The 14,483-nt window shown below is 37.7% G+C and overlaps 1 protein-coding gene across 10 annotated transcripts in view; it reads left to right on the top strand.

Annotated features, from left to right (window-relative positions):
* The window catches only part of IQCH (IQ motif containing H), a 247,541-nt gene that overhangs the window by 12,510 nt on the left and 220,548 nt on the right, over window positions 1-14,483 (top strand). For all 10 annotated transcript variants that reach the window (XM_054451129.1, XM_054451138.1, XM_054451128.1 and 7 more), the window contains exon 4: window positions 12,088-12,205. In XM_054451129.1, coding sequence (XP_054307104.1) covers window positions 12,088-12,205 — 118 coding nt within the window. The remainder of the gene's footprint in view (window positions 1-12,087; window positions 12,206-14,483) is intronic.

Here is a 14,483-nt window from a genome sequence, read left to right on the forward strand (position 1 = left end):
ATGTGGGTACTCTATTTGAGAGACAACAGGTCTAGAGTGATGGTTCTCAAACTTTTATTTGCAGTTTTCTTTCACTGGCTCTCAGGGGGGAATCCTAGCATCTGCATTTTAACAAACATTCTTGGTATTTCTAATGCAGATGATTTGTCCTCGGAATCTCTGGGATGAGCATGACTGCCTGGAACCAATATTTTTTTGGACATGTAGAGGGCCTTTCTCTGTATGATTGAGAGCTTGGTCCTGGAAATTCTACTACCTGGTTGCTATGAAGGATTGGAGTGCCTCTTGCACTGGGATTGAGCCAGGACTGGAACCCGGCAGTCAGGCGCGGGAACTGCCAATGCCTGCTCAAACTGTGAGGCTGATTGAGTATCAGAGGTCAAAAGTCCCAGGGCAGCAACTCCTTCTGAGAGGGGAGGCATATAATGACTGCAGATCTCTGTTTGTTCCTTTGACAGCAGAGCACAGTTCCTATGAGTAACTGAGAATCAACATTGTTTAGATATGGGGCTTCACTTTATCTATGGAAACCCAGGAAATAGAGTTCATTCCAAATGAATACTATCCCTAGACATACCTTTAAAAGGGTTTAGAACAGATATGCAATAATGATCATTTTCATTGTCACCCTTATCATGATCTTTGTCATCATCATTAATATTTTCATAACACCCTTCACAGTTTGCAAAGGACTTTCTCTAAACTTATGAGGTAAATGTTTACTCTTTCCTTTTAAAGATGAGGAAACTGAGGCTCAGAGAGGTTATGTAAACCAGTCCTAGATCACATGCATAATCACTGATGAGGCTCGAGTCCTAATCAGATATCTACAACCTAGCACTCTTTTGCTCCGTAACTGCCTGAAAATCAGAAAGCCTAATTTTCACAAAAGATAGTTTTCCTTTTTAGCCAGCATTCCTTAAGGGAAAATCTGGTAGTTTTGTCTGGTAGAGACAAACCAGTAGGTGCACAAAGTGGTGATAACGAATGCCAGCAAATGCAAGATTCTCCTAGCAGTAATCTTGAAGCAATGATAAGGATGTTATCAAAAGAGCTCAAAGTGCTTTTGTATTGTTTTCAAAATAGGTTTCACTGTTATCCACACTTTGGCAATGATTTTTCTTTTATGTCAAAGGATAGTTCCTCCTCTTACCATTGCTGGCTTTCACAAATTTTATTGCTTGTGATATCTGCTCATACTGTTCTTAATGACCATGCTTTGCTTATTGACACTAGGAGGGTGACTGCCATCTGTACCAGCACTATCAGAACTGCACATAAATCTTCATTTTATGCTCGCTCTGTTGTGCTACTATTTAGGGAAAAAAAAGAAAAGAAACAAGAACAAAGCAAGTAATAGTGAGAAAAAGTGAGGGGAAGAGGTTTTTTGTTCAATGGTGAGTGTAGATTAGAAGGTGCATTGTCATTCAATTATTGAAACACCATGGGTCCTATCTATTCTGGGCTGTTCCAGTGCAGTTATATACAATATGACTACATTCTAGTCACAGAGAGAGAGGGGAGAGAGGAGAGAGGGAGAAAGCATGCATAACAAGATGTTAACATGTGGTCATCTATGTGAGGGGCATTTGCATGCTCACTGTTCTTTCCATTTTTCTTTGGGTTTGAAACTTTTTAAAACAAAAAAACAAACTTTTAAAACAGAATTATAAAATAAAACATAACAACAAACTGGAAAAACATTTACAACAGATATGACACAAAAATTGCTAAGATTCTTAAATACAAAGTACACTTGCCAAAAAAAGAAAAAAAAAAAAAACACTTGACATAGACAGAAGGGCATCAACAGACCACTCACAGAGATAGAAATGCAAGTAACCAGTAAGCATGTGGAAAGTGTTTAATGCCACTGGTAACTGATGAAACACAAATGAAACAAAAATGTTTCATCTTACAGATAAACCAGAGAAATGCAAATCAAACAGTATATTACTATTTTTTCTTTAAAAATAAGGGAAACAAATTAATTTAAACCACCATAATACTCAGTGCTAATGAAGGTACAGCAAAATGGGCATACTTTTATCCTGCTGGTGGAAGTGTAAATTAGCACAAAGTTTTCTTCATTCAGTTTATTATTTCATTGATACATAATAGTTGTATATATTTTCAAGGTACGTGTGATAATTTGATACATTCTTATAATGTGTAAAGATCAAATCAGGGTAATTGGATTTTCCATTACCTTAAATACTTATTTTTTCTTTAAGCTAGAAACATGCAAATTATTTTCTAGCTATTTTGAAATGTACAGTAGAGTAGTGTTAACTATAGTCACCCTATTGATCTGTAAAACCTAGGTTTTATTTCTTCTCTCTAACTGTATATTATACCCATTAATCAACCTCTCTTCAACCACCCCTCGTCCCTCTTCTACTTGCCTCTGGTAACCACCAATCTACTCTCTATATTCATGAGATCCGCTTTTTTTTTTTTTTAGCTCCCATATGTGAGAACGTGAGATATATTTGTCTTTCTGTACTTGACTTATTTCACTCAACATAATGACCTCTAGTTCCATCCATGTTGCTGTGAATGACAGGATTCCTTTGTTTTTTATGGTTAAATAATATTCCATTGTGTATATATACCACGTTTTCTTTATCCATTCATCCATTGATGGGCACTTAGGTTGATTCCAAGTTTTGTTTATTGTGTACAATGTTGCAATAAACATGGGAATGGAAATCTCTCTTCAATATACTGATTTCCTTTCTTTTGGATGTATACCCAGTAGTGGGATGGGTGGGTCTTATGGTAGTTCTATTTTTAGTTTTTTGAGGCACCTCCATACTGTTTTCCATAGTGGGTATACTTTGCTGAATTCATTAATCAGTTCTAACAGTTTTTGGTGGTGTCTTTAGGTTTTTCTGAATATGAGATCATGTTGTCTATGAACAAAGCTAATTTGACTTCTTCCGTTCCAATTTGGATGCCTTTATTTCTTTCTCTTGCCTAATTGCTCTGGCCAGGATTTCCAGTATTATATGGAATAAACATTGTGAAGGTGGGCATCCTTGTCTTATTCCAGATCCTAGAGGAAAGGCATCCAGTTTCTCCATGGGTTTGTCATATATGGCATTTATTATTTTCAGGTATGTTCCTTCTATACCCAGTTTGCTGAAGGTTTTTTATCATGAATGGATACTGTGGTTTGTATGGCTCCACCAAGTCTCATGTTGAAAGTTGATCCCCAATGTTAGAGGTGGAACCTGATGGAAGGTGTTTGGATTGTGGGGGTGGATCCCTCATGAATGGATTGGTGCCATTCTCATGGGAGTGAGTGAATTCTACTCTTAGTCTCCATGGGAACTGGTTGAAAAGAGACAGGCACCTCTTCCTCTCTCTTGCTGCTTCTCTCACCATGTGATCTCTATGTACTGGCTCCCCTTACCTTCTACCATGAATGGAAGCAGCCTGAAGCCCTGACCAGAAGCAGATGCTAGCACTGTGTTTCTTTTACAGTCTGCAGAACCATGAGCCAAATAAATCTGTTTTTAAAAAAATTACCCAGCCTCAGGCATTCCTTTATAGCAACACAAACTGAATAAGACAAGGGATGCTGAATTTTATCAGATGCCTTTTAGCATCCATTGAAATGATCATATGGTTTTTTGTTCTTGGTTCTGTTAAAGTGATGTATCACATTGATTGATTTGACTGTGTTAAATCATCGTTGTATCCCTGAGATGAATCTCACTTGAAGTCTCGCTCTGTTGCCCAGGCTGGAGTGCAGTTGTGCAATCTTGGCTCACTGCAACCTCCACCTTCTGGGTTCAAGCAATTCTCCTGCCTCAGCCTCCCAAGTAGCTGGGACTACAGGCGTGCACCACCGTGCCCGGCTAATTTTTTGTATTTTTAGTAGAGACAGGGTTTCACCATGCTGGGCAGGCTGGTCTCGAACTCCTGACGTTGTGATCTGCCCGCCTTGGCCTCCCAAAGTGCTGGGATTACAGGTGTGAGCCACCACGCCCAGCCCATGGTGAATGATCTTTTAAATGTATTGTTGAATTTGGTTTGCTAGGATTTTGTTGAAGATTTTTGCATCTATATTTATGAGTGGTATTGGCCTATAGTTTTCTTTTTTTTGTTGTATCCTCATCTGGTTTTGGTATCAGCATAATGCTGGCCTCATACAATGAGTTTGAAATTTCCTTCTCTTCATTTTTTTTTGAAGAGTTTGAGTAGAATTGGTGTTAGGTATTCTTTAAATAGTTGATAGGTAGAAATCAGCAGTGAAGCCATCAAATCATTGGTTTTTCTTAGATAGGAAACTTTTTATCATGGCTTTGATCTCTTTACTCCTTATTGGTTTGTTGAGGCTTTCTTTTTCTTTATGGTTCAATCTTGGTAGGTTGTAAGTGTCCAGGAATTTGTCTGTTCCTTCTAGATTTTCCAAATTGTTGGGATATAGTTGTTCATAATAGTCTGTAATAATTCTTTGTATTTCTGTGGTCTCAATTGTTATGTCTCCTTTTTTGTTTCTGATTTTATTTATTTGGGTTTTATCTCTTTTTTTCTTAGTCTAGCTAAAGGTTTGTTGATTGTCTTTATCTTTTCAAAAAACCACCTTTTAATTTTGTTGATCTTCTGTATGTTTTTGTCTCAATTTCATTTATTTCTGCTCTAGTCTTTATTATTTTTTACCTTTTATTAATTTGGGGTTTGGTGTGTTCTTGCTTTTCTAATTCCTGGAGGTGCATCATTAGGTTGTTTATTTGAAGTTTTTATACTTTTTAATGTAGGCATTTATTGTTGTAAACTTTCCTCTTAGGACTGCTTTTTCACTGTCCCATAATTTTGGTATGTTGTATTTCCATTTTCATTTGTTTCAAGAAATTTTAATTTCCTTTTTAATTTCTTTATTGACTGTCATTCAGAAGCATATTGTTTAGTTTCCATGTGTTTCTGTAGTTTCCAAGGTTCCTCTTGTTATTGATTTCTAGTTTTATACCATTGTAGTTAGAAAAAAATACTTAATATGGTTTCTACTTTTTAAAATTTGTTGAGATGTGTTTTGTGGCCTAAGATATGATTTCTAAGAATGTTCTCTATTCTGGAGAACGTTCCATGTGCTGATAAAAAAGAATGTGTATTCTATAGCAGTTGGGTGAAATGTCCTATAAATGTCAGTTAGACCTGTCTGGTCTAGTATGTAGTTTAACTTGAAAGTTTTTGCTGATTTTCTGGCTGGATGATCTGTCCCTTACTAAAAGTGGGGTGCTAAAGTGCCTTACTGTTATTGTGTTGCAATCTATCTCTCTCTTTTGGCTCTGTTACAGTGTTTGCCTTATATACTTGGGTGCTCCAATGTTGTGTGCATAGACACTTATACTTGTTCTATCTACTTGCTGAATTGACTCCTTTAACGATATAATGACCTTCTTTGACTCTTTTTACAGTCTTTGACTTGTAGTCCATTTTATCTATGTATAATTACTCCTCTTTTTGAGTTTCCAGTTGCATAGACTATCAACTCCATGTCTTTACTTTCAGTCTGTGTCTTTATAGTTGAGGTGGGTTTCTTGCAGGCAGCATATAGTTGGGTCTTGTTTCTTATATCCATTCAGCCACACTGTGTTTTTAATTGGAGAACTAAATCCATTTACATTCAGTCTTATTATTGCTAAGCAAAGACTATTACCATTTTTGTTGCTTGTTTTCTGGTTGTTTTGTAAATTCTCTCTTCCTTTCTTACTGTCTTTCATTGTGGTTAGATTATTTTTCTCTGGTAGTATGTTTTAATTTATTGCTTTTTTATTTATTTTTAATTAATTTATTTATTTTTTGGAGACAGGGTCTCTCTCTGTCACCCAGGCTGGAGTGCAGTGTCGCAATCTCGGCTCACTGCAACCTCTGCCTCCCAGGTTCAGGCAATTCTCCTGCCTCAGCCTGCTGAGTGGCTGGGATTACAGGTGTCTGCCACCATGCCTGGCTAATTTTTTGTATTTTTAGTAGAGACAGGGTTTCACCATGTTGCTAGGCTGGTCTCAAACTCCTGACCTCAAGTGATTTGCCTGCCTCAGCCTCCCAAAGTGCTGAGATTACAGGCACGAGCCACCATGTCTGGCCTGAGCCACCATGCCCAGCCCACTGCTTTTTATTTCTAATGTATCTGTTATAGTTTTTTGCATTGTGGTTCCCATGAAGCTTATAAAAACATCTTCTAAATATAATAAGTTATTTTAAAGAGATAATGTTATCTTAGATCACTAAAAAAGAATAGAAACAAAGAAAAAACTTTTAAAAAACTCTACACTTTAAGTCCATTCCCCATACATTTTGACTTTTTTTGGTCTCACCTTACATAGTTTTATATTGCCTATCTTTTAACAGGTTGCTGTAGCTATTACTGTTTTTAATAGATTTATTTTATAGGCTCCATACTTGAGTTTGAGTAGGTGTTACACCACAGAGTATTAGTGTATTCTGAGGTTGTTTATGTACTTAATTTTACCAGTGAGTTTTTTTACCTTCCAATGTTTTCTCTTTGCACATTAGTGACTTTTTTCTTTAGCATTTGATGTAACATGGGTCTGGTGGTGGTGAATTCACTCAGCTTTTGTCCGTCTGGGAAAGACTTTATCTTAGCATATTTGAAGATCCTCTGACTCTTCGAAGGCAGCTTTTTTCTTTCAGCACTTTGAAAATGTTTTCACATTCTCTCTTGGCTTATATCGTTTCCATTGAGAAGTCCTTTGCCACATTAATTGGAGCTCCTTTATGTGCTATTTGCTTCTTTTCTCTTGCTGTTTTCAGGATCTTCTCTTTGTCCTTGACCTTCGAGAGTTTGATTAGTATATGTTGGGATGGTCTTATTTGGGTTGAATCTATTTGGTGTTCTCTGCCCTTCCTGTACCTGGATATTTCTATCTTTCTAAAGTTTTCAAAAGTTTCTGTTATTGTTTCTTTAAATAAGCTTTCTACCCCTTACTCTTCTTCAACTCTCTCTTGAACATCAATAATTTTTAGATTTGGTCTTCTGAGGGAATTTTCTATATCTTGTAGGTGATCTTCATTCCTTTTTATATTTTTCCTCTCTGACTGTGTGTTCTCAAATAGCCTGTCCTGAAGCTCACTGATTCTTTCTTCTGCTATATCCATTCTGCTGTTGAGAGCCTCTAGTGAATTTTTTATTTTAGCAAATGTATTTCAACATTTCTGTTTGGTTTTATTTTTATTATTTCAATCTCTTTGTTAAATTTCTTTGATAAATTTCTTAATTGATTTTCTGTGTTATCTTGATGATCACTGAGTTTCCTTATAATTGCTATTTTGTTCTTGGTCAGAGAGCTCGCATATCAACATCTCACTAAGGTCAGTCACTGGTTCCTTGCTTTGTTCATTTTGGGGAAGTCATGGTTCCTTGTTTGCTGTTGATGTGGCTGTATGTCTGTTTCTTTGCATTAAAGGATTAGTTATTTATTCCAGTCTTCTCTCTCTGGCTTGTTTTGGTTTTTAATGGATATGTTTGCTTTTTTCTTTGTAATTTTTGATTATCTTTTTTCCCCCACTAGGTTGCTGTCTCCTTTTTGGCACTAGATGGCACCTTAAGCCCGGATTTGCCTCGAATCTAATAAAGGATCAGAGTGCTGCCTGTCCCAAATGGAAGAGGTCCCAAAGGGGATATTCTGGCAATGTGGGTCAGCTGGCCAAGGGTTTGTGCCAAGGGGACCTGTGGAACATACTTTCTATAGCATGGTACTGCCACTCTGATTTGGTGTCTCCTTTGGCCTAGTTACAGAGCAAAATATCTAGGGTTGGGATGATTGTCTCACCTCCCCACTTTGTCTCTGGCTGTCCTCAGGGATATTTGTCCCTTCAAGTACTCCTGATACTTCCCATGGGTTGAGGTAGGGACAGGTCTTTTGTCAGGAACCCAAGGTGGTAGGGAAGCTGGTTGTCAACCTTGATCTCATTTTTTCTAGTGAAGAAACCATGAGTTGGGGGAAATATTTTCACATGCTTGGTGCAAGGCAGATTGTGGAGAGGGGAGTCACGGATATGGAAATCTGATTTCCTTTCCATCTGCTTGGAGTTTTTTCACTTCTCCATGACCTGGGAACTGTCTCATCCTCATCTTTGGGTTCTGGGTTATTGCTGGTAATAATCTCAGTAATGTATATTTGCTTTTAGTTTTCTGTTGTGGGAGCATGAAGCCAGCTTGCTTCTATGCTGCCATTTTGGAACTGGAAGACAGCATGAAGTTCTTAAAAGCAATTTTTCAACATATATGAAAAAATTTAAATTATTATTTTTGGTCAAATGTGGTGGCTCATGCCTGTAATCTCAGTACTTTGGGAGGCTGAGGTGGGAGGCTCACTTGAATCCAGGTGTTTGATACCAACCTGGGCAACATAATGAAACCCCATCTCTACAAAAAAAATTTTTTAATTTGCTGAGTGTGGTGGCATGTGCCTGTAGTCCCAGCTACTCTGGAGGCTGAGGCAGGAGAATCACCTGAGCCTAGGATATTGAGGCTGCAGTGAGCCGTGATTGTGCCACTGCACTCCAGCTTGAGTGACAGATTTGTTTCATATAAATAAATGAAATATTGTTTCAAATAAATAAATATGTTTAAATTTAGTAATTGTAGCTCTAAGAATTATCTTAGGAAATAAGGAGAGATATACATTAATGTCTGTATAAGTATGATCATTTTAGCATTGTATTTAATAGCAATAACTTTGGATATACCCTAAGTATCAACAGTAAAAGAATGATTAAATTCATTTTAACACATCTATATGTATGTTATATAGCTATTAAAACTGATATTGAAGAAATTTTACTGACATGGAAAATTTCTCAAGCATATGCTTAGGGAGAAAAAAGCAGGGCACAAAATTATATCTCAATTCAATTATCAGTATCTAAATTCACTTCTAAACACACCATCCACGGAAGTAAAAGGATTTAAGAAATACACCAAGATACTTTCACTTCTGGGAAGGTGGTGACATACTGTCTTTTATGCCTCCTGCTAAGTACAACTAAAAACTTTGGACATTATATTTAAAACAAACTTTAAAAGACTCTGAAAGATGGAGAGAAGAAGGCAGACCAGCTGAGGGCCTTGAGAGACAAGGAACAGCATGGTGGTGAGTTTCCTGGGTTTTGTTTTTGCCTCATATATCCCATAGCAAACATGTATAATTTTCCTTCCCTCCAAAGAATTTCCTTTAACAGTTCTTGCAAGACAGATCTCAGGCAACAAATTGTCTTAGTTGTTATTTGTCTCAAAACATCTTTATTTCCCCTTCACTTTTGAAGGATAATTTTTGCAGGTTAGTGGGTTTTTGCTTTCCACATTTTAAGTATTTCAATTCATTCTCTTCTTACTTGCATAGTTTCTGAAAAAAAAAGTTCAATATAATTATTATCAATAGGTAAGGTGATTTTTTTTCTCCCTGGCTTCTTGCAAGATTTTCTCTGTCTTTTGTTTTTCATAGTTTAAATATGATATGTATAGGTGTAGGGTTTTGTTTTGTTTTTTTGCATTTATTCTGGTCAGTGTTCTCTGAAATTCCTGAATCTGTAGTTTGGTGTCTGTCATTAATTTTGGGAAATTCTCAGCCATTATTACTCAAATATTTCTTTGGTTCCTTTGTCCCTTCATTTTCTTGTATTCCTATAATAAGTATGTCACACTGTTTATAACTGAATATTCTGTACTGTTTTGTTCATTCTTTTTTCATCTTTGCGTTTCACTTTGAGGTGTTTATATTGACATTTCTTCAAGATCACTGATTTTGTTTCATTGGCCATATTCAATATATTGATAAGCCTATCAAAGACATTCTTCACTTCTTAAAACAATGCTTTTTATTTCTAGCATTTTCTCTTGATTCTTTCTTAAAGTTTAAATCTCTCTGCTTATGTTACCCATCTTGTCTTGCATGTTGTCCACTTTTTTCATTAGTGCCCTTAGCCTATTAATCAGAGTTATTTTAAATTTCTGGTCTGATAATTCCGACGTCTCTGGCATAGCTGAATCTGGTTCTGATATTTGCTTTGTCTCTTCAGACTGTTTTTTTTCTTGCCTTTTAGCGTGCCTCATCATTTTTTATCGAAGCCTAGGTACCATCATTACATCATTGGGTAATAGCATTTAAGATAAATAGGCCTTCAATGTGAGGGTTTATGTTTATCTGACTAGGAGTTACACTGTGTTTACTGTTTGCTATTAATGTTGGCGTCTGAGAGTTTCCTCCAGTATCTTTTTTTTTTTTAGACGGAGTCTCGCTCTGTTGCCCAGGCTGGAGTGCAGTGGCGCGATCTCGGCTCACTGCAAGCTCCGCTTTCTGGGTTCACGCCACTCTCCTGCTTCAGCCTCCCGAGTAGCTGGGACTACAGGCACATGCCACCGCGCCCAGCTAATTTTTTCTATTTTTAGTAGAGACGGGGTTTCACCGTGTTAGCCAGGATGGTCTCGATCTCCTGACCTCATGATCCACCCACCTCAGCCTCCCAAAGTGCTGGGATTACAGGCGTGAGCCACCGCGCCTGGCCCAGTATCTTTGTTTTTATCACCCCTTTTGTCTCTTGTTTTGTCTTTGGGTTTCCCTAGAAACCCTTTCTTAAAAAGAGTCTGAGCTTTGCAGTCTTTCATCTATAATCTTCTGTTATTCAGGAGCTCTGTAAATGTGGTGGTAAGGTGTGTGTAGAAGGAAGCATTCTATACTCTATAATTAGGTGTCAGTCTTTTGGTGAGTCTTTGCCCTGGGCTGTTACCTTGACAAGTTTTTCTCAGCATTTCCTCCCCTTAAGTGAGATAGGAAGGTTAGAGTGGGCTGAAGTTGTCTAATTGCCCTTCTCCAGCTCAGATAAGGCTTTGGTAAGACATTTTCTTGAGAGCTTGCCTTCATTACAGAGAACGGAACGAAGAACAGAACTCTCTGGGAATATTCCAAAATAGCTATTTCCTTCTCCTCCTTCTGGAAGCAGAAGCGGATTCTCTGATCTTCACAGTGAGAACATGTTGGGGCTCTTGGAGGCAAAACTCACAAAAGTGTGGGACCCTCTAAGATTCTCCTCCCTGCCCCCAAGAATTTTTAACTCTCAAGCTAGTCCACACTGAACCTCGAGAAATTTGTCAATTAGAGCTTGAGCATTCTTGTCAGTGCAGGTTCCAACAGCTGACTTCTGCTCTCAAACTTCTGCTCCCTGCAAGCTGTGATGCTTTATAATACTCCTCTCTCCAGTTTTCAGGACAGCAGTTTACCCTGTGATCTCAATTCTCTGATAGATATAAGAAGAATTGTTTTCATTTAGCTTTTTTCTTGTTGTGAGAATAGGAATGACAACTTCCAAGCTCATTACATGTTGGAGTGAAACTAGAACTCTGTAAGTTGCTTTTTAATGATAATTTTGCAAAAGTGGGTATCACAATAGAATCAAGTTATTGAGTTGTATTGAGTTATTGGTGGGTGAGTTTTGTTAGTCTTAATTATATTGATAATCTTAAAGATCTTGAACTTGCTTTCAAATAAACAATTTTAAGACATAACATTGCACACAAATACTCATTCTTACAATTTTATTTTTTTTTACATTGCTCTCCCATGGAACTATCCACTGCTTAATAAGGAAAATGTTTAACCACCTTTGATATTTAAATCTTTACAACTATATAAAATAGCAGAAATTTCAAGAATATAAGTATTAACCACTTGGGGACCATCATTTTGTATATATTTAACATTGGTTATACTGTAATTTGATTTTATTAAACAAAATACAACATTATGTATTTTCTTTTACCAAGAATGTTTTATAGTGCAATAATTCTGTTAGTTGTTAATCATATAAACTCAGCCAGAAATAGAGCTTTTTATTCATGCTATAATGGTCTTTATCAGACTTGGAAATTCTTATGCTTAATAAAACAACTGCAGTTTTACAGTGGCAAAAATGATAAAGATTGGTTTAATTTATTGTAATTACCAATAGAATATTTCCTATAAAATATAAGCTTAATTAGGAAGCGTTGTTTTAAAATTATAATCTGAGAAGCTTTTAAAATAGCAAATTTAATTTTAAATTCCATTTCTTTTTACTTAGGTTACTTCCGACTGTAATTGATCAGAAATCATTTATTTTCCCTCAGGAATCTGAGGGTACACTTTGGCAACCCCAAAGACAGCTCCGTTCATCTCTGCCTGTCTTTCCAAGAGCAAAGGTAGGTATAGAGAAATTCATAGAGACAGAAAGTAGTTTAGTGATTGCCAGGGGCTGGGAGGAGCAGAGACTAGGAGTGACTTTTAATGGGTATGAAGTTTCTTTGGGGGACAATGAACATGTTCTAGAATTATATAGTGGTGATGATTGCACTACTCTGTGAATATAGTAAACACCATTGAATTATATACTTTAAAAATGTGAATTTTGGCTGGGTGCAGTGGCTCACGCCTGTAATCCCAGCACTTTGGGAGGCCGAGGCGGGTGGATCACAAGGTCAGGAGATCAAGACCATCCTGGCTAACATGGTAAAACCCCGTCTCTACTAAAAATACAAAAAATTAGCCGGGCGTGGTGGTGGGCGCCTGTAGTCCCAGCTACTCGGGAGGCTGAGGCAGGAGAATGGCGTGAACCCGGGAGGCGGAGCTTGCAGTGAGCCGAGATTGCGCCACTGTACTCCAGCCGGGGCGACAGAGTGAGACTCCGTCTAAAAAAAAAGTAAAAACTTTTTAAAAGAATAAAGTAAGAAATTTGCTTTGTGTTCTGAGTTAGAAAACATAATGAATGTATAGGTCTGTTTCTAGAATTTCATTTTATAATTGTTTCAGATATGTTCATGGCATAGTCAATTTCTACAACAAAAGAGCTTTCTTCAGAAAAAAATAAATCAAGACGTAATACCTTCACATTTTTTAACAGAGCCAGGTGGCAAGGAATAGAGCTCAATAAGTTTCTGACTTTGCCTCCATTGAGTGTTCTCTCAATTTTGTATCTGTTTTGTCCCTGTCTTAGTTCAGGCTGCTGTAACAGAATACCAGAAACTGGGTGGCTTAAACAACAGAATTCTATTTCTTACAGCTCTAGAGGCTGGAATTCAAAGGTCAAGGTGCCGGCAGATCCGGTGTCTGGTGAGGTCTTTCTTCCTAGTTTGCAGACAGCTTTCTTCATTTGTTTCTTCACATGGCAGAGAGAGAGAGAGAGAGAAAACCAGCAAGCTCTTGTGTGTCTTTTTATAAGGACATTGATCTCATTCATTAGGGCTCTACCCTCATGAGCTAATTATCTCCCAAAAACTTCACCTGCTAATACCATTACATTGGGTTAGGATTTCAACATATGGGTTTTGGTGGGTGGGCGGAGGCGGGGCACAGACATTCAGTCCATAGCATGCCCTGACTTAAAAGTAATACTAGCTCACCTCTTTTGGGTAGCAGGAACTGTTATCAGTACTTTGAAAATACTAACTTGTTTGAACTTCAGAACAATCCTAGAAGGAGGTGTTATTATTATTATTATTATTATTAAGATGGAGTTTCACTCTTGTTGCCCAGGCTGGAGTGCAATGGCACAATCTTGACTCACTGCAGCCTCTGCCCCTCAGGTTCAATCAATTCTTTGCCTCAGCCTCCCAAATAGCTGGGATTACAGGCATCCACCACCACGCCTGGCTAATTTTTATATTTTTAGTAGAGATGGGGTTTCACCATCTTGGCTGGACTGGTCTTGAACTCCCGACCTCTTGATCCACCCGCCTCGGCCTCCCAAAGTGCTGGGATTACAGGCATGAGCCACCACGCATGGCCAGTTGTATGACTTTTTAAATGTCTATCTTCCCACTAGATTATAAGCTTAATGAGGGCAGTAACTGTATTAGTTTGTTCATTGCTATATTATGCCTAGGGTGTGGGCCATAGGCTCTTGACCTCCTAAAAGTTTGCTCAAAATCACTAACATGAGACAGATTGATTAATAGGAGAAAAGGCATACAAGTTTATTTAACATGTATACACAGGAGCCTTCAGTATGAAGACCCAACATCCCAGTAAGTTACAGAAGCTTATATATCATCTTGAGGTTACAGAAAGAACAGGGGTCAGGGCATGGCCAAAACCAGGTTATGTTTATAAATCAGGTTCAGTGGCAAAACAGGTTATAAGAGGGAGAAAGGAAGAGGCTTGGCTAGCAAAGATGGCCTTGTGTGTACATGCAGCCTCCTTCAGAGAGAATAGATGGCAAATGTTTCTTTTCAGTCGTTTAAAGGTATCAGACTCAATCTCTCCCAGATCCAGGAAATGACTGGAAAGGGGAGGCCTTGGCAGCATTGATGGAGATTCTCTACAGAAGCAAAATTTCCCCACAAAAGACAGCTTTGCAAGACCACTTCTGTTTGCTGGCCCTGTGGCAACTATTTCAAAATATGTCAAAGATACATATTTTGGGGTAAAATATTTTTATTTCCTTCACAGAAGATTCTGCATAAATGTTTGTTGAATGGTTAA

This window comes from Pongo pygmaeus, chromosome 16, assembly GCF_028885625.2.
Source record: "Pongo pygmaeus isolate AG05252 chromosome 16, NHGRI_mPonPyg2-v2.0_pri, whole genome shotgun sequence".
NCBI classification, from domain to species: domain Eukaryota; kingdom Metazoa; phylum Chordata; class Mammalia; order Primates; family Hominidae; genus Pongo; species Pongo pygmaeus.